This window comes from Rhinopithecus roxellana, chromosome 16 (assembly GCF_007565055.1).
Source record: "Rhinopithecus roxellana isolate Shanxi Qingling chromosome 16, ASM756505v1, whole genome shotgun sequence".
In the NCBI taxonomy this organism is placed as follows: domain Eukaryota; kingdom Metazoa; phylum Chordata; class Mammalia; order Primates; family Cercopithecidae; genus Rhinopithecus; species Rhinopithecus roxellana.
Window position 1 is genome coordinate 86,085,594 of NC_044564.1, and position 20,181 is coordinate 86,105,774.

At 41.3% G+C, this 20,181-nt stretch overlaps 1 protein-coding gene across 8 annotated transcripts in view; it reads right to left on the minus strand.

Annotated features, from left to right (window-relative positions):
- Positions 1-2,221: 2,221 nt before the first annotated feature.
- Positions 2,222-20,181, minus strand: part of AUH (AU RNA binding methylglutaconyl-CoA hydratase) — a 145,064-nt gene continuing 127,104 nt past the window's right edge. For 4 of the 8 annotated variants that reach the window (XM_030919845.1, XM_030919848.1, XM_030919849.1 and 1 more), the window contains 4 exons: positions 10,275-10,462; positions 5,983-6,033; positions 4,792-4,839; positions 2,222-2,845 (listed from right to left, as the gene is read on the minus strand). In XM_030919845.1, the coding sequence (XP_030775705.1) occupies positions 2,768-2,845; positions 4,792-4,839; positions 5,983-6,033; positions 10,275-10,462 (365 nt within the window). In that variant the 3' untranslated portion in view covers positions 2,222-2,767. The other 4 variants (XM_030919844.1, XM_030919847.1, XM_030919850.1 and 1 more) reach the window with 2 other exon arrangements.

Here is a 20,181-nt window from a genome sequence, read left to right on the forward strand (position 1 = left end):
ATGAATCAACACTCCACTACTTTGGCCTATTCACAAAGCACTTAGAAAGTGCTATCAGAAAAGTAACACTTTGTGACAAACCAAGTTTTGATTGCTAGAACAACGACGACAACAAAAATGATTGACAGGAAAACCAAATCCATCATGATTAAGAACAAAGCAAACATGAAATGATCCTTTACATTACAGAAATCAATCTCAGAAAACCTGACTCTTATTTTGGCCATTACTAGAGCTTTTCTCTTGCCTCAAGAACTTTAGAAACTTGGAGACCTCTTTTCCTTTCCTTTCATAGACAAGTTAGAAATTAACCAGCTCTAAATAACTTCAAAACCAGTAGGCCTCATGCTCTGAGATAACGGGAAATATTTTCTTTATTTTGCTTTCATCCTCTTAATTTTATCTGTGCTTGACCACTCATCCTCCTTTTTTGAGTCTTCTCTAACCTAGTCTGAACACACGGATACGTCTACTGCATTTTCAGCCGTGCGCACCCACAGGCGGTGTGCTGCAGAAAGAGGAGCAGCCCATGCAGGGGCCCCTCCCTAGGTGGCATGGCCCCACCCAGAGACCCGTAAGCTTGACTTGGAGGAGGATCAGGATTACTTAGCAGCAAGCCTGATACTGAAAGGAAAATCAAGAGAAAGGCAAACGTTTATTCAGAGAATTGGACAGACACTTTTCTCTGCCATAATACATGAAGTCTGCAATACCTTAAGTCACTACAGGACTTTGCTTTCAGATACATTCCAGTGACTTCATCAGAACTTGTTAGGAAATTAAACAGTGCTTGATCAGTGACAGTAGACTCGACTATGAATCCAAGTTAAGAGAAACGACTTAGACAGCACACTCTGAATAAAATTTTTCCTAATAGCATAATTATTTCCTGCTCAAAGAGAAAGTGGTATTTAGCATGTCATGGAGAGGACCAACTGGCCCTGCAACCTTTAAAGGGCTATGAAAACCACCACCAGCATTTTAGGTGCAAATTATCATGCATAAAAGGAACCGCTCAGCAAGTTTATCAGTACACAAGCATGCCTGCCACGCAATACGACCACCACAGAGAGAGCCAAATGTGAATTTTAATAAGCCCTCTTTATAGTATGATGATCAGCTGAGCAATCGTCATAAATCCGCAGAGCCTCAGCACCTAAGGTGATAAAGAAAACAGTGCTCACCTTAGTGTCCAGACATTAGTGAAGACACTGCCTACCTTTGTCAGGACAGACAGCAGCAGATGGCCAGTCCACATTTGCCTCTTAGAAGAATTTCAGAATTGAGGTTGAGTTCAAATTCCTAAGTTAAAAAATGTAAGTTTCAGAATTTAAAAAATGAAACCTACCTGCTTTCAAAGAGCAATGAAGTCGTCATGATGAGGATGTAAATCCACAGTAAAATGGGTGTTTATCTGATACACGGAAATGTGAGAGGACACCTTAAGAACGCAGCTGGGCTGCACCACAGTGAAGCTTGCTGCAGTGCTCAGCGGGCAAGGGGCACTCCCAGGGACGTCGTCTCCAGCATGACCAGACTCAGACCTGGCACCAACTAGGAAGGCAGTGTGGTTTGGTAAAATGAATGTAAAGTAGAGCTATCTCAATTTATTTAAGGGCATCAGAATGTTCTTCCTTTTTCCACAGCGAATTCTCTAGTTTCCGATGTCCCACACACCTACCAATGCCTACTTCCCAGGTACGGCTACTCAGGCATGCAACCTGGAGGCCCCTCTGTTTACGGCTTCTTAGCCTGACCTGAGCGGCTTCTTAGCCTGGCCTGAGTAGGAAGGCAGGTGTTTGTTAGGACAAAGGGTTGTTTTAAGTTCACCTCTTTCCCTTACAGAAACTGGATGCAAATAGCTGAGGGTAAGGAAGCAGAGAACAGTCTCCACTTTAATCTATGACCCCAAGCCATTTCCATGCTCCAATCCTGGCTGCCCCACTTTCTTTCCTCCTTTGTGTGTAAACATCACCTTTCCTAGGCCCGGTGGCCAGGCCACTTGCTGGGCGAAGGTCCTGGAAGTCCCACTTCACCAGGTCTCCCGTCCGCTTCAGTTCTTTGGCTTCAGTCTTTGGATTCATTCCTCACCTTCGATACTGTATTACGGGACTGATGATGTGAAGAGGTTGCCTGACAGAAGCAGCAATGAAGGGCTGTTCCTTCTAAAGTCCAGCATGCAGTGATTTAGTCAATTCAAAAAGAATGGGGTAAGAGAAAATTCCCATGTTTTCTTTTCACTGATTTTATTTGTATTAGGTAGTTTTCACTCAGAGTATCTATCAGTTCATTTTTCAGGTTTAGATATATGTAGATTTATATGTATCTGTTCATATGCATTAATTACTTAGAAACTTCATTTGGTATACCTTCACATTTTTGGTATATAGAAATTTTATTTTCTTAATGCAGCACAGTAGACATACAATCAATATTATCCCCTAGAATGTGCAATATATAAATTATCACATTAAAAAATTAGGAACAGAAAGCCGCATATGCAGTAAATATTTTAAAATGTATATCTAACTTTGATTCTGTTTCTGACAATATACACTACTAGCTTTACAAATCTGAAATGAGTATGACATTTACACATTTGAATGAAGTACACGGATGGGTCCATTCCGGTTCTTACTACACTATATGAATAATTTGCTCTTCACTTTGGTCATTGAGATTCTATGTGCTGAGGCATACAGTGGACCCGAAAGACACTTCCAGAAGTACATTTATTACATTGGTATCTTAAGAATTTCTCTTCCTTTTATTCTCCTTTATAGCGAGGGGGCCTTTTCTCTTTAAAAGCAAGAAGACCTTCAAGTCTGTCTTTCGTTGGAATGGTCTAAGAAAAACAAAACATTAAATATGTCAAAAATGTTAAAACAGCTGTAAAAGTTTATCAAGCACTATCTAACTACTTAAAACCACATTCTAAAATTTTGAAATCTATCAGTCACTTGAACAATTCTCCTTATTATGTAACCAAACTCATCCGTCTTACTCCAAGTACTTCTCTACCTCATTTTGCTCTTCTTTTTCTAGTTTCCTAATAAGGTGGAAGGTTATTATTGATTTAGATCTTTTCTCTAATATATGTATCTAATGCTATTTCTATCTAAGCACTGATTTCAATATATCCCACAAACTTTGAGAAGTTGCATTTTCATTTTAATTTAATTCAAAATATTTTATAATTCCTCAAGACATTTTTGACATACAACATTATTTAGAAAAGTGTTGTTTAATCACCCAATATTTTGGGCTTTTCTAGCGATCTTTCTTTTATTGATTTCTAGTTTAATTCCATTGTGGTCTGAAGAATACCTTGTATAATTTCTGGTTTTTACATTTAGTTAAGTTGTAATGTATGGCCAAATGTGCTTTTAAAATTTTTCTCTGGGCTCTGAGTCTATTTCTTTTTTTTTTGGGGGGGGGGGGGGGGGACAGAGTCTCGCTCTGTCGCCCAGGCTGGAGTGCAGTGGCCGGATCTCAGCTCACTGCAAGCTCCGCCTCCCGGGTTCACACCATTCTCCTGCCTCAGCCTCCCGAGTAGCTGGGACTACAGGCACCCGCCACCTCGCCCGGCTAGTTTTTTGTATTTTTAGTAGAGACGGGGTTTCACTGTGTTAGCCAGGATGGTCTCGATCTCCTGACCTCGTGATCCACCTGTCTCGGCCTCCCAAAGTGCTGGGATTACAGGCTTGAGCCACCGCGCCTGGCCTCTGAGTCTATTTCTAAGACACGTGCAGTTCACTTTCCTCATGGCACGTACTCATCAATGACAGGTGGCGATTTATATACACAGGCTGGGCACAGAGTCACACTCTAGATACTGCTCCTTTAAACGAGGGCTCGTGCACTTTCCAACTCTCGGGAAAGGTAGAACAAAACTTTTTTGCTATTTCAAATGCCCTAAAACAAAGTTTATCTTTCAGAGAAAGACGAAAAAGGGAGAACATTTTTTTCCTCTACTGGGAGACCTACTAATTTGTATGCAGTCATCCCTCAGTATCTGCAGGGGATTGGTCACAGGACCTCCTGCAGATGCCAAAATCTGCAGATACTCCAGTCCCTTATATATTAATAAAATGGCATATCATATGACCTATGCACATCCTCCTGTATACTTTAAATCATCTCTAGATTATTTATAATACCTAATATAATATAAATGACATGTACACAGTTGTTACATTGCTTAGGGAATAATGTTAAGGAAAAAAGTCAGTACCTGTTCAGTACAGATGCAATCATGCTTTTTTTCCCCCGAATATTTTCAATTTACACTTGGTTGAATCCACAAATGCAAAACTTACAGATGAAAAGTGCCGGTTGTGTAAAAAATAAAACTATAATTTCATTAGTGAACTTTCAGTGGGCAGGAGAGAAGGCTCAGAAGTTCAGGAAAAGCCAAGGAGTCTCACCCCAGGTTGCGTGGGCCGGCACACGCTCGCCACCACTCTCCTCTACCTCTCTACACTGGAGTGGGAGGCCAGGGCCATACGCGCAACAGAAAGCATAAGCCTAGAGAGACAGCTCCTGCATACCCAGGACTGACTCAGTTACTCTAAGAGTTTTCCAGATTATATAGACAAGAGACATTCCTGTGGAACAGATCGGTCATAACAGCTGGTAACAAATAGCAGAAACAACTAATTTCAACCCATTTGTATGATTTTGGAATGGGCACAACAGTAATCTTGCTCAGTGAAATTCATTTGAATTATACAAAAGGTAAATACAATTTGTAAGGGTCATCCTCATTGAATCTGTGATTGTATTACATACCTGAGCATAACAAGCTTCTTCTATGGCTAACCCTGTTACTAAATCGACCTGAGAATAAAAACATAATTCATTTCAGCAGAAATAACTTTGTAAAATATGGTACAGTCAATAGAAATTCAAATTGAATAACCCTACCCCCAAAGCACCCAATCCTTTGATATAGTTCAGCAGATCAGAGTGTGACCAACATGAGACACAGAACTAGGCTTCCTGGGTTCGTCCAGACTCCGTCCTTGGGAGTTGAGTTACTTGGGGAAGTTATTTAACCTCTCTGTTCTTCAAAGAGGCATGTCTGAACAAGGGGCTAATTATAATGCTCACCAAATGCGAGAATTGTGAGGATTAAATGAGTTAATCCAGGTGAGGCCTTTATTATCGCAACACACACAAACACACACACATGATGCTTAGTACATAGTAAGGGCTATATAAGGTATTTGCTATTAGTATTGTTACCATTATGTAAATATTTAAATAAACCAAATACTTTTGTAACTTTATGAAACTGTATTTACTGCTAATAAAGTCCATCTCTTTTTACTGCTATACAGCCCAGGAAGATATGGAGGTTACTCAGTCTGCAAGAAGGAAGCACTTTTCTTCAAAATACCCATAATTTGACCAAAATATAACAACTGCCATGAAATGTCCAATAAATGGGTATGTGCACCATCTCCTCCTCCCTGGCCTGGGACCTCCACTCTTTTGGAGTCATCTTCCTGGGGTACCCCAAGGACACACAATGATTTCACCTTGCATTGTGTGTGCCTCCCTGCAGAAGACACACTGAGAAGCAAAGGTGGAGAGAGCTAGGAGTTCTCCTTGGAATGTTTTATGTAATATAATACCAATGCTAAAAATACACAGAATGCCCTGTTCCTCTGGTTTTCTATGAACTACTAGCCAATAAATCTGTCTACTAACTCGATGGCAAAAGTAATGAGCATGTCATAAGCTTCAGGGCACTGATAAAATTACTGAATTCTGTGCTTATGATACTGAATTAGCAATAACCGTAAGAATGAAATAAATGACGAAGCTGCAAGGAACTTCAGTAGCTTTCAGTAATAGTAGCATTGAAACAACCATATTTTAGAACTTAAAAAAAAATGTGGAAGTCTAAACATGGTTCATTTAAATTAAATCTCCACTCTCCATTCCCAAAACAAACTCAAGCATTAAGGAACCTACCTCCATCCCTTGATTAATTGCTAATTTTGCCACTCTCATTGCAACAGGTCCCTAAAATTCAAATTAAAGAGACAGACTTTAATTATTATTTATGCAACTTATGTTGTATATCTCAGTAAAATTCAGAATTCCCACCACTGGATCCATGGCAGAGTCAGCAACGGCTGTCAGATACTAGACGGAAAATTTTCTGAGCCTTGCAAGGCTGTAATTAAAGAGCAACTGCAACAATTGCATCAGCACATTATTTAGATTCCACAGTGTTCTGTTATGCTGCAAACTCCGGATCCTTAAAGGTGAGCAGGTAGTGCGTGTCCAGCTGTGAGCTTGCTGTTCTTCAGCAACACTTCCTAGAAGTTAAGTAGAGGAAGGAAAAGGAGGTAAGGTCTTCGCCTCAGTACCATACCAATTAGGGGTTTTAACAGAAGCTTGGGCTGGGGATGAGGCTGTTGCTATTGATTAAGGTAGGGTTCTGATATCATCTCTTTCAGACACTGGCTCTCTGTCTTTCCTCCGTTAGCCTTGATAACAAATAGTAATGATGGTGGATTAATCAAGAATGTCCTCTAAGCAGTGCTCCCACAGCACAAATAAAATTGAAGTCTACATAAGTCTTTCAGGACGTAGGAGAGTCACTGAGGAATGAACTGGGCATCTGCTGTGAGAAGGAAAATGTTACCTGTGTCTTTCTGGCAGAAGCCAAACTCTTACCAAGCTATCCTACCTCAGATGGAATTTCATCATTTGATCACATTTTAAAGTCCTAAATACTGTTTATCGGTGATGAATGTGAATTCAAGGCTATATTTTGAACTGAATGCTCTTTTGAATTAAAACACAAGGCAGTCTCTAAACAACAAGCACAGCAAAGGACTCTTGGATGGTGACATGGATGAATGCATGAAAAGACATGTTTTCCTATCGAGGAGTTTCTATTATTAAATTTGACCTATCTAAATTTTCCTCCAAATCATGTTTACAAATCTTTTTCAAAGGCCACAAATTCCAAGACTATAGTTGGTAGACAAGTATCTTATTGATAATTCTTCCCATTGTGATTTGCCTGTGTGGTAGACACCAATACCATTTTTTTTTTCATGATAATCAATCCATTTCATTAAACGGTGTGCTCCTCTAATTTTTCCACTTTCGTCGTCAACTGACCAAGAAAAGGTGTTTGTCAAACTCCTAGATGCACACAAATCCCCATTCTTCTTGTGGAAATGCAGATGTGGACTCAGTGGGTCTGAGATTCTGCAAGTCTAACAAGCTGCCAGGAGATGCCCAGGCTGCTGGTCCACAGACCACAGTTTGGGAAGTAAGGTTTAGAAAACCATGAGAAAAACAGGAAAATTCAAAATGCTATTAGAGACAGTGCTTGATTTAATGTTTCCCCCTTTAAAACATAAAACCAATGCCTTTTCTCCTTTACAAGCCTTTTTTTCTCAGATAAATGGAAGTAATATATAATACAGGTATCACCTAGAAATACTAATTTTACAGAAGCTTTCAGTTACCTGGAGGACTAATCATTTGGCAACAAAGTAACAAACATAAAAATAAAGATGATTCCACTCAAACTTCATTTGGTAACTTGTACATATAATTTTGCAGTCATATATTTTCTGAAGTAACTCAACATCTGCTTATACATTTGACCTGGAGGAAAATTAATTTTAACAATCAACATTCTGAAGGAGTGTCCTTCAAATGAAAAGTGACAAAGGCACACGCGCAGGGACTGTGATGACGGCTGGGTGACCACACAGTGGGATGCGGCTCAACACACTGGGAGTGGAAGGAGGGAGCAGAGGGGAGGGCGGTGCTCACGTTCTCAGGCGGGGCGGTGTGTGGATGGTGGTGGCATTTGCTGCATGGTGGTCACAGGAGCATCATGGGAGAGAGAGCAAGTCAGGACCTAAGGGGATAATAAGCTGCCTATAGGGAGTTCTGAAGCAGAGAACTGAACATCCATGTCAAGAGGCCAGGAGCAGGCTCCGCAGATCATCAGAACTGGAATTCTGCCATAACCTTTCTGAAACACACCCCTTTCTTTCAACTGAGATATGTTTTGGTCATAAAGTTTTAAGCCAAGCTAAGTTATAACACCAATATTCAGTCAAATTATTACTCTCCTGATACTTGTACCTTTAATTTCTCTTTAGGTATAGATTTCTCTCATATTTGGGGAGAATAAATAAGTTTGTAGTGAGAATCTTTTCTTTTTAAGGCAAAAATCTTTTTTTATTTGCTTTCCATCAATCCAACAAACACACATTGAGCATCTACTGAATGTATGGCTCTGCACTACCTTATATGGGGAATAAATTATGTAACGGTCCTTCCCTAAAAGAGCTAACAGCTCCTAAGTTAATTAAGGACCAGAGCGTCAATGCCAGGCAGTGTGGTTTTAAAAACTGATTCAGCAGGTGCACACCAGCAGAGTGGGGCCTGGTTTGTCAGCAAAGGCTCCTGTGCTGAGTGCCAAGAATACTTTCTGAAACTGGATGCAAGACTCTGAGCAAATGTGAACATTCATGCATTTTTTAAAAGATTCAAATGCATGAATTTGGAATCTCATGGCATTCCTAAAAAGATCCACAGCCCACAAAAAGGTTATGAATTCTGTTTGAGTCAAGCAACCCTGAGTTAGAGAGAAAAACTATTTTGACTCCAGAAATGGTTAGGGGTTATAAAACTTCAAATTCCACTAGGAATAAAGAAAGACCACTACTGCTTATACCGCAAAAGAAGATCCTTTCTCTCAATTTAAAGCCCTTTCATCTTGTGATTTCAGACCAAAGGCATATTTGAAAAATATATGTGAATGGGTGACAAAAAGCTTAAAAGAGGACTGTCAGTGCACGGCCACTGATACCACTCCGGAGTCAGCCATACGTGTCGTGCTCTAGATTTTGAAAGTGTACTTGTGGGAAAGCACAACGGAGTGAAAACGATGCCTCCACCACCATAAGCACACACACGATGCCTCCACCACCATAAGCACACACACACGATGCCTCCACCACCATAAGCACACACACACGATGCCTACACCACCATAAGCACACACACACGATGCATCCACCACCATAAGCACACACACACAGAATGCCTCCACCACAAGCACACACACACAATGCCTACACCACCATAAGCACACACACACAGAATGCCTACACCACCATAAGCACACACACACAGAATGCCTACACCACCATAAGCACACACACACAGAATGCCTACACCACCATAAGCACACACACACGATGCATCCACCACCATAAGCACACACACACGATGCATCCACCACCATAAGCACACACACACGATGCATCCACCACCATAAGCACACACACACGATGCATCCACCACCATAAGCACACACACACGATGCATCCACCACCATAAGCACACACACACGATGCATCCACCACCATAAGCACACACACACGATGCATCCACCACAAGCACACACACACGATGCCTACACCACCATAAGCACACACACACGATGCCTACCACCATAAGCACACGCACACGATGCCTACACCACCATAAGCACACGCACACGATGCCTACACCACCATAAGCACACGCACACGATGCCTACACCACCATAAGCACACGCACACGATGCCTACACCACCATAAGCACACGCACACGATGCCTACACCACAAGCACACGCACACGATGCCTACACCACCATAAGCACACGCACACGATGCCTACACCACCATAAGCACACGCACACGATGCCTACACCACCATAAGCACACACACAGAAAGACAAACAACTACTGCTTTTCAAGCAGGCTCTTCACTTTTCAAGTGAAGCCACTGCAATGAAAGTCCACTGTGGCACAACAGACTATGGTACCTTACTAGAAAACAGCATATTTCAATGTATTTTGACTTGGGGTGGCCCACTGTGACAGCCAGCCCTATCACTCTTTCTCTCCGTGGCTACGGCTTCCATTAGAGCGCTCAGCTGGTGAGCACATTAAAACACCTGGCTAGGAAGTTGTGCACACATGACAAGTGTTGTCAAGGGATATTTTATCAAAATGTGGCTACGAGAAGACCCTTGGAGCATCTTCAAAGCCTCATCTGAATTCCACAGGATCGTAGTGTTTATCTCGTGTAAACGCTCTAGTTTTACACAACCCATGCATCCCTTTACTTGGAAGGAAGCCAGGGACTTCTTCGGTAGGCAAGATGACTGCTGTTTTAGTCAAAGTGTTATAAAGTTTCCTAAAATGAGAAAAAATAAACTCTGATGAGAAATACCTGAGGTAAAAACTCTCTGGCCAGGTCCAGGGCCTTTCTGTAGGCAGCATCTCCCTCCTGGTTCTGTTCCAGAACGTGGCTGATTAAGCCCACTGCTTTGGCTTCTTGGCCATCGAGGACTCGCGCAGAGAATATGAGCTCCTTGGCCAGGGACATTCCAATGGCGCGTGGCAATCGCTGTGTTCCCCCTGAGGGGTGAAGGAGAGAGAAAAGGCAATGATTTGATACCTGTTAGTTTTAACACTTCAGTGTTTCGTATCTTCATTTATAAAAATAAACCAGGGCCAGAAGTTTATATGTTAAAATTAGTAGCTGGAAAACTACTTCGGAACAGGATCTAATTTCTAAATTCTCTTATAAAACTAATAACACCAAAAAAAGACGTGAGAACCTTACATCCTTATTAAGTGACTGTGGCACTGAGTGTCACCGGCAACCTCTCTGACATACTCTGAGTCCAACCCACAGTCATCACCGCATCAGTAACCATCAGGTGAACAGCAGTGGACAGGCAGTGCCAGCCAGTAAGTCCACTGACTAGAAAGGCAGAGTTCCACCAAGCTTGGCATTCTTCTTTCAGCTTAAATAAATCTTAACACATTGTGAGACATTCAACTCATTTTTTTTTTTTTTTTAAAGAATCCTTTATGGTGAATACACTATAAACAAATTTTAATTTAGAAATAAAACCAGACAATGACTCATGAAAACAGGCTTTGTCCGGGTGGTAGTTATTTTCTCAGTGCAAGTTCTGGTCATCTCTGTTAGCTCTTCTCTCGGAGACGCTCTCTCACATAAACACACCCCTTTTCCAGTTGGTGAGGAAAATCCACTGTGTGTGAAGTCAGAAGCCATGCATTTAGTTATAACGTTGCCACTTACTACTTTAGGGACTTTAGGAGTTGATTAACTCTTCAACTCCAAGGGAACACACTGGGTATATTAGTATGATTTAGGGTAAACCTAGGTCAAAACAGTTCTGCAGCAAAAGATGCCTATTTTGTGAAGATGGCCTAACTCACTAGATCCATCTAAGTATTCACTACAGTATCTTCCAGTGATGAGGACGGGATCTCATTAAACACAAAGCTGGGCAAAAGCAGGTAACACAGGTCTAGCCTCAATGTCTACCAAGAAGAATAAGAAGAATATGACAACAGCTTCAACATCAGTGTTCACCTAAATCTCACCCTATCAACGGCTGCGCCAGGAGGCAGAGGAGCAGCGGACTGCCCCCTCACAGAGCAGGAAAAGCAAACTGACGCCCACCATCTACACAAGCTCACTCACTGGATTTCACTTGGCCTACAAAATTCAAAACTTTTCTTTCTGCATTAGTTAGCAACATTTAAAACTAGATGAGTGATTTTATCTAAAAAACCAACTTCTACCTGTATCAACTGCAGCTGTGCCTTTTAGACACAACATTTTTTCATGTGCCAGTGTCCACCACCCTCCATTACTGCAATGCTCCAGAAAGCATTACTCCAGTACTTTTCCTTTAAAGGAAAGCAAAATCATTTCTTGTTCACATCTCTACGAAAAGTGGAAAAAAATTAAAGACCACAAGAAGGCACAGGTTTAATAAAGTATGCCTCAGTTGGAAGAACAGAGCTTAAGATGTTAAGATGCCATTAATAAGCAAGCTGTATTAAGAATCATAACTAATATTTACAAAACAGGTAATATTTAGAAAAAGAAACCCTGAATGAATTGCAAAAGGACTCATATTTTCAATACAGATTGTTTTCAAACAAATACAATAATGCCACTGCAAAATGCAGTTATTACATGTTGAAGCTGCCCAAGCAGTTAGAGATGGTGAGTTTATACAGGTGTTTACTCGATACAGCAGAAAATATGTGTCTGAAGACAATGAAGCATTGACAAATTTAAATTTAACTTTCGACAATGATGTTGCTCAGTGTAGTAAAGATAGGTCTGAGAACTTATGGGATAAGCTGCATGGAAAAGACAAGCTATTTATGGTGCTTCCAATGGCAGCTGATTAGAACACAGATATAAATATAACTCAGATAACTATATTTACTCATGGAGCTGACGAGAATTTTGATGAGACTGAAGAACTTAACGAATATATATTATTCATGATAAGCATATTAGGAAATGGTCTTTTTCTTGTTCTATGAAAAGTTTAATGTAGACTGGTCAAAATTAACAAATGTGACCCACATTGTTAATGTCACACTTTTTATTCAACGTAAACAACATTTTCCAAGTCCCTGAAGCTCACGCTCGTTCATCATATTGTTCCATTTATAGTATGACTCTGAGGTATGAGGATTTTTGCAGAAACTTAACAAAGTAACGGTCATGTAGCTGGTAACTAACACTATGAAAAAGACCCAGTCCCTTAAGCTGAGGTGCAGACAGCGGGATGCTTTGTTTCATAAGCTGGACGCACAACACAACAGCTGGCTAGCGGGCCTGCCACGGAGGCTGGAGGTATAGTGCAGCAGAGAGCTCACTTTCTGACTCGCTGAAACCAACGCATCACAGGAACCAGGGGAAAACCCTCAGCGCGGCTCACCCACTAACGCTGCATCCAGGACTTGATCTTTTCAGATGACATCACAAGCCATCTACTTTATTGCCTCATATAAATGGAATCATTCAGTATTTGTCTTTTTGTGATTCAGCTGTTCACTTAGCATAATGTCCTCAAGATTCACCTCTGTGGTAGCATGTGTCAGAAATCCATTCCTTTTTAAGGCTGAATAACATTCCTTTGTACGTATATACCACATTTTGCTTACCCATTCATCCCTGGAAGGATACCTGGGTTGCTTTACCTTTTGGCTATGGTGAATAATGCTGCTATGAACACGGATATACAAATACCTCTTCAAGACCCTGCTTTCAATTCTGCTTTCAATATACACAGACTGGGACTGCTGGATCATACAGTAATTCTCGTTTAATGTTTTGAGAAATCACCATAATGTTCTCCATGGTCACCAAACCATTTTACATTCCTACCAACAGAGAACAAGAATTCCAATTTCTCTACACCCTCACCAACACTATTTTTTTTTTTTAATAGTAGCCATCCTAATGGGTGTGCAGTAGCATTTTGAAACCCACCCAATAGTCCCATAGACAGTTCTTTTTGGATGAACACAGAAATTGACCCTTCTGCTGTTAAAGCTTGAAACCTGCATCTGTTTTGAGTTTCTTCCCCAGAGAAGGACCTTTGGGCCTTTCAAAGAAAAGTATCAAAGAACCAAAACTCCGCAGATCACCACACCAGATGACTCCTTGCCCCTCCCCAGTTCTTGTTTTCTTACACATTGTTACATTTCTTCCCTGCTATATAAACCCCCAGTTTTAGTGGGTTAGGGAGATGAATTTGAGGCTGAGCTTCCATCTCAGCAGCAGCAGCCAATTAAAGCCTTCTTCCTTGGCAGTACTTGTCGTGACAGTGATGGGCTTTCTGTGCGGTGAGCAGGAGGACCTAGACCAAACCCCTGGTGTTTTGGTAACAATTTCATTGTGAGTAGGGATGCTTTTCCCTAATGACTAGTGACAAACAGCAAGTTGTCATGTGCTTATTGGTCATCCATATATCGTCTTTGGAGAAACGTCTATTTAAAGTTCTTTGTCTATTTTTAATTTGCATCTTGAGTTGTTTCATTTGTTGAGTTATAGGAGTTCTTTATACATTCTGGATATTAATCCTTTATCAGACACAGACTTGCAAATATCTTCTCCCATCCCAAGGGTTGCCTTTTCACTCTGTTGATAGTGTCTGATGCATAAAAGTCTTTTAATTTTGGTCCAATTTACCTCTTTTTTCTCTTGTTGCCTGTGTTACCAGTGTCATATCCAAGAAATGATTGCCAAATCCAATGTTATAAAGCTTTTTCTTTATGCTTTCTTCTAAGAGTTGTATACTTTCAGTTCTTATGCTACGGTCTTTGATCAGTTTTGTGTTAATTTTTGCATAGGGTATAAAGTATTCCCAACACCACTTCTTGAAAGGGACATTCTTAAATGATTACACAAATACATGATTTCATTCACTCATTCTCAATGAAATTTTAACTTTTAGAACACTTGTTAGGCAAGAAATTATCTCAGTTTGCAGAAATCTAAGACTGATGGCCTGAATTATATATATTTTTACATGTGCGGAACTGAAAATAAACTGTCCCCTCCACCCCTCAGGCATACAAAATTCATGATTTCAAATTTTATAAAAATGATATAATCTGTTCAGTTTGCCCTTCTCAATTACTAACGCTACCATGAGCAAAGAACTTTACAAATGGAAGTTACAATGCAATATTGGACAACTAAACATGATTGATATGGAATCTAAGACTTTTACAAATATCTCAGGAATAGTTACCCCAAATGGCAAAACTTTTTATGCCAACATTCTTTTCTAGCTTGAAAGTACTTAAATTTACTAACAGCCATTTTCTATAATTAAATTAAATGAAACTCAGTACTCTTGATGGTTAAGGAAGTCAAGTAGTGCAGAAAAACATCCCAATCCAAAAGACGAGATGTGCCACTGAAATCTTGGTGCAATTATAGCTCACTGTAGCATCCACCTCCTAGGCTCAAATGATGCTCCTGCCTCAGCCTCCCTAGTTAGCAGCCACGCCTGGCATCAGACTGTAAGCCCCAAATGTAAAGAAGAGAACTAGAAAAAAATTACTTCAATTCACCTTTTCTTAATTCTGAATATCAAACTCCAATATTAACTCAGAGTTAGGTAAAAGTGAAGACAGTGTATCCTATTTCTGTCAGTTGATTGCTTACACCAGGCTTGCTTCATTAGATTAGATCATATAATCTGCTAGTTCCCTTAGGCATTTGAATTCACGATTCCTAAACAGTCTTGGTAACTGATGAAATTAAGCAGTGGAATTAAAAAATAGGATTGCCCTTGGTGAAATTATAATTGTTTCAGTCTGACAAGCAGCCCTAATGCATTCAAGGTGACAGAGGTCTACAAAACTATTCAAACTCACACTGTCCATCCCAACAGCTTCCAACACAGAGCCCTGACTCCTGGTCAGGATCTGCTCTGAGGCTCCCTGGGCTAGAGCCATATACTCAGGGTTACGACATCAGCAAGTAACACATTCCCAGGACACTCCTGCAGGTACTCCATGGTACTACTGGGTATGAGGAGAAATGTGAAGCTAAGCTGAGAATTCCAGGATAGCTCACAAGGCTTCCACTAAAAACAAAGATCTCACAGCGACCACAGTTAATAATAGTATGTAGTGTATGACTTTGAATGTTCTCACCACACAAAAAAAGATAAGTTGGTGAAGTAGTGGATATGTTACTTAGCTTGATTGACTCTTTCTACAATGTTTACATAGATCAATATACCATGGCCAGGCATGGTGGTGGCTCACACCTGTAATCACAGCACTTTAGGAGGCTGGGGCAGGGGGATAGCTTGAGCCCAGGAGTTTGAGACCAGCCAGGCCAACATAGCAAGACTCCGTCTCTACCACACACAGATACAAAATCAGCCAGGCATCGCATGCTAACTACAGAGGCTGAAGCAGGAGGATCATCTGAGCCTAGGAAGTGATGCTACAGTGAGCTATGATTGTGTACTGCAGTCCGGCCTGGGTGACAGAGTGAGAGCTGTCTCCAAAAATATAAAAACAAAACCAAAATTATCACATTGTACCCATAAATATACAATTATTTGTCAGTTAAAAATAAATTTTAAAAAACAAGTGCCTCAAACCTTGAGGGGTAGTAAATTTATAGCACTTTTCCTTCCACAGAAAAGCAAGTATAATATTTCTGTCATTTCAACACTCCACCAGCCAAAGGCACTATGTGAAGTTCGTGTACCTACATGACAGTATGTCCAGATCAGCAAGCAGAAACTGAGTTCCAAAGCTGCATTACTATGCTATGAAGAAAGAAAGTGCCTTGGCCACTGCCCTTCCCTTTCTAATGTGTGAATGCTTAGAAAACACAAGGGGATTTCTAAGGCTTTTGCCTTGGCTGTGTCAACGTGGAGGTTCTGATTCAGTGGGTATGAGGTGAACCCAAGGTTCTGCATTTCTAATAGGCTCCAACATTCCTCTAAAGAGTTAGCAGAATCTACTAACCCACTGCTCTAAAACAGGAGGTGGAGAGATAATTCTCTTAAATTACAGCAACACAATTTACATAACCACATAAGCAATTGCAATCATCACCTCACATGCTGTCTACTTGTTGTTTAGGACCATTTTAGAATTCCTCCTTTAAAACTGATTTCACAGATGACAACACGTTTGTTGTCGTCTCACTGTCAATGTTCACTCATTGAAGCATCCCTATGGAGGGACCCTGTTTTGGTACATGGACACATCCACGAACAAAACCGGAGGGACCCTGTTTTGGTACATGGACACATCCACGAACAAAACCGGAGGGACCCCGTTTTGGTACATGGACACATCCACGAACAAAACCGGAGGGACCCCGTTTTGGTACATGGACACATCCACGAACAAAACCGGAGGGACCCTGTTTTGGTACATGGACACATCCACGAACAAAACCGGAGGGACCCTGTTTTGGTACATGGACACATCCACAAACAAAACAAAGCCCCTGGCCCCTGGCGTTCAGCACTGTCATGGGAAGCCCTGCAATAAAGAAAGAAATACACACAGAGTAAGAAAGCAGGGGGAGACAGAGTGGGGATGGGCACAGTTAAGACAGGATGGCCAGGGAAGGGCTCTGACCAGGTGACACTGCAACTGAGCAGGAGGAAGCAAGGATTCCCACACAGGTCTGGGGAATGCATCTCCAGGAGGAACACGTAGGGCACAGGTCTTGTGGGAAGTGCATCTGATTCACTTGTGGAGCACAAGGAGGCCCTGTGTGGCTGAAGTGCACAGCACGGGCAGATCCTGTGGGTTCCATGGGCCCAAAAGGACCTGGGGTTTACTCTGAGGGGGACAAGAAGCCACTGGGCATCTGAGAGCATCTTCTGAGAAACAGTGGTATAGGACTGTCATTCTTCAATGAAGATTTGAGCTTGTCCACCTAAATTAAAAACAGAGAGAGGGCCTCTGAAAGAAATCTGGGAATAAAGCATTGCAATGGGAATGCACATGCCATATTCAGGGAGATAAAGGAAGACAAAGGTTTTTCGAGGAAAAAATGAAGAAGATTATATAACCGTTTCGAAATAATTATCCTTGGCTACAAAGATCAATAACAAGTGATGCCAGCCTGAGGTTGGACAGGCAGCTTCAATCTCTATCCATCTATTGATTTCAGGAGGCTTACAATAAATTTCCTTTTCATTTAGGGTAGCCAGAGTCAACTTCTACTGCTTACTCTCCAAAAAGATGAATGATACAATAATAAAGCTACTAGTTTTCTCTTTAAAAAGTCAGATGAAACGGAATGGGAGTTTATCTGTTTTACTTTTTGCAAATAAGGCTTACTTAAGTTCAATAAATAATTTATTGATTGAGTAACCTAACAAGTGTCAGGCACTGTCCTAGGTGCTGAACCCACAGTGCTGAGTAAGATAGACCATCCTTTACCATTCTGCAGAAGGGGAGCAAAGACAAATGGCAAGAAGCAATGGGCCAGAGAGAAGAGACTGTGAGGAGTGTTACACAGAGAATTTCAGGCAGGGAAAAGAGTTCTCAGACAGTGCACTAGATGACTAATTTAGATGGGGTGGCTGGAGAAGGCCTGCTTGATAAAGGGGAGGCCAATGTCTGAATGATAACCAGACATCCAAATGAAGATCAGGAAGAACACCCAGTGATGAGCTCAGCTGGTACAAAGACGCAAAGGTGAGGCAGAGTATGGCCCACTGAAGAGGAAGGAGACCACTGTGGCTCAGAAGAAAGGATGTGAGGAGTAGCGGGACAGGAGCTTGGGTAGGCGGAATAGAAGTTTACATTGCACCCTAGGCAAAGTGACACAAAGGCACTGGAGGGTTTTGATAAGCAAGTGACATAATTTGATCTGCACTTAAAAAGATCATGTGTAAGATTGGGGGAGAAGAGATGATAGGCACAAAATTAGAGAAGGGTACCCAGAAGGCAGCTACTGCTGTCACCTAAGTATAACAGGATGGCAGCTTGGACTGAGATAGGGCAATGTTGGGAGACAGATGTGGAGGACTTGGAATAAGCTTTGTCTGAAATGCTAGTTAAACGGATGCTGGCAGAAAGGAAAGTGAATCTAATGGCTAGATTTTTAGCCTGAGTGTGTGAGTGTCCCATATTATGAACACTGACAAGAATGGAGGCGCGGGGGAAGCTGTGCTCTGGCCATGGTAAGTATAAAGTATCTTTTACACATAAAAGTGGAGCAGTCATGTGTGAGACTAGACACAGAGAATAAGGTTTACCTATGATTAGCATCATACAGGTGGCATTCAAAGCCAGGGTCCTGAATAAGATCACTTAGGGACCGTGTTTAGACAAATGTCAGCAATCCTGGACAGGTGCTCACTGAGGCTGATCAGCTGCCCAGCTGCAGCCAACCATGTTTTATAAACCACCTGTTCTACCACTGTTCACCCTACCTTTCCTGCAATAAAGTTATGTCTGCAGGGGTCTTCTAGGAAAGATACTCTTCACTGAAATAAAGACATTCAGGAATACACAGGTCTTCTTCCAGGATGCTGCCACCTCTACATTTGACACTTGGAGCTATGGCAGCCATCTTGTGACCATGATGGAAGGAGGCAGGGGCAAATTCTCCAAACTGAAGAAGGCACAGCAGAAAGACAGCACGAGGCTGCTGAACTTATCAATCCTGAAGACGCCTTACTTTGTGACTGCTTGTGATGCTACAGGGTATTTTCTTATTGTTTAAGCCAGCTGAAATAGGGTTTCCTGTAATTTGTACCAAGAACATCAGGAAGTACAGGTGGATAGAGGAAAGAGATTTGAACGTGCATTTCAGAAAGTGAAAAAGCAAACACACCAGGGAAGTATGGCAGTGTTGCTGGGCAAAATTAACTACACATTTGAGACGGGTGATCAGGAGATGAGTTAGCATGATTATCTTTTCCATCCCCAGCAATTTCTAGCTACTTGGTGATGGGGGTTGGGGTTTACTAGTTTTAGACTGTGTCACAATCATACAGAAACCATAAAAATATTCCAGGAGTGGGGCCTGGAACTTGGCCAGGTAAGTACAAGAAGAGAGGAGAGAGCTAAGTAATAGCAATTGTTGACATTACTGAGCAGATATTACATAATAACACTATGTAAATCCTCCCAAGTACTCCAAGAGTATTCACTCATTTAATCCTTACAATTCCCCTATGAGGTTAGTGGGAAGGCAGCTAAGGTCCTTTGTAAGAAAGTGATTATCACAAAGAACCATGAAATCTAGGCTGTGTGAGGAGAAAAGAGAGGAAAAGAGGGAAATGACTGAGAGTGAAAGTGTCCCCAGACCTGAGGACTTAGTGAGGTCTCAGCAGAACTGGAAGGTGAGGATGTTGCAGAGTGAGAGGCAGGTAAATCAGAATTCAGAACAGGGCAGGTGTGCGTAACTGGAGGTCGTGGGGCGACTGGGCTGAATGGGAAGGAAGAAGAGATCCCTGCAGGTGCAGCCACAGACTGCTAAAATTCAGCTCACAGACAGCATGAGACAAGGTACAGATAATGCTCATCATGGTTTCTGGAACAAATTTTCTGGGTTTTAAAAGCCACTGAAAAGCAAATATTTGAATACTGAGAACCCCTTCATTTTTAAATGGGAAAAATAGTAATTTATTCTTAGCCCACCCAAAAGCTCCAACCAATTTCCCCACAAATCGATAAAATGGCAGGAAAAAAAAAAAAAAGAAAGAAAACGTAAACTGCTATGTAACAGTCTACCACAATTTCTACATAATATTTAGCATTTTAAACACCAATTATCTCCTTAT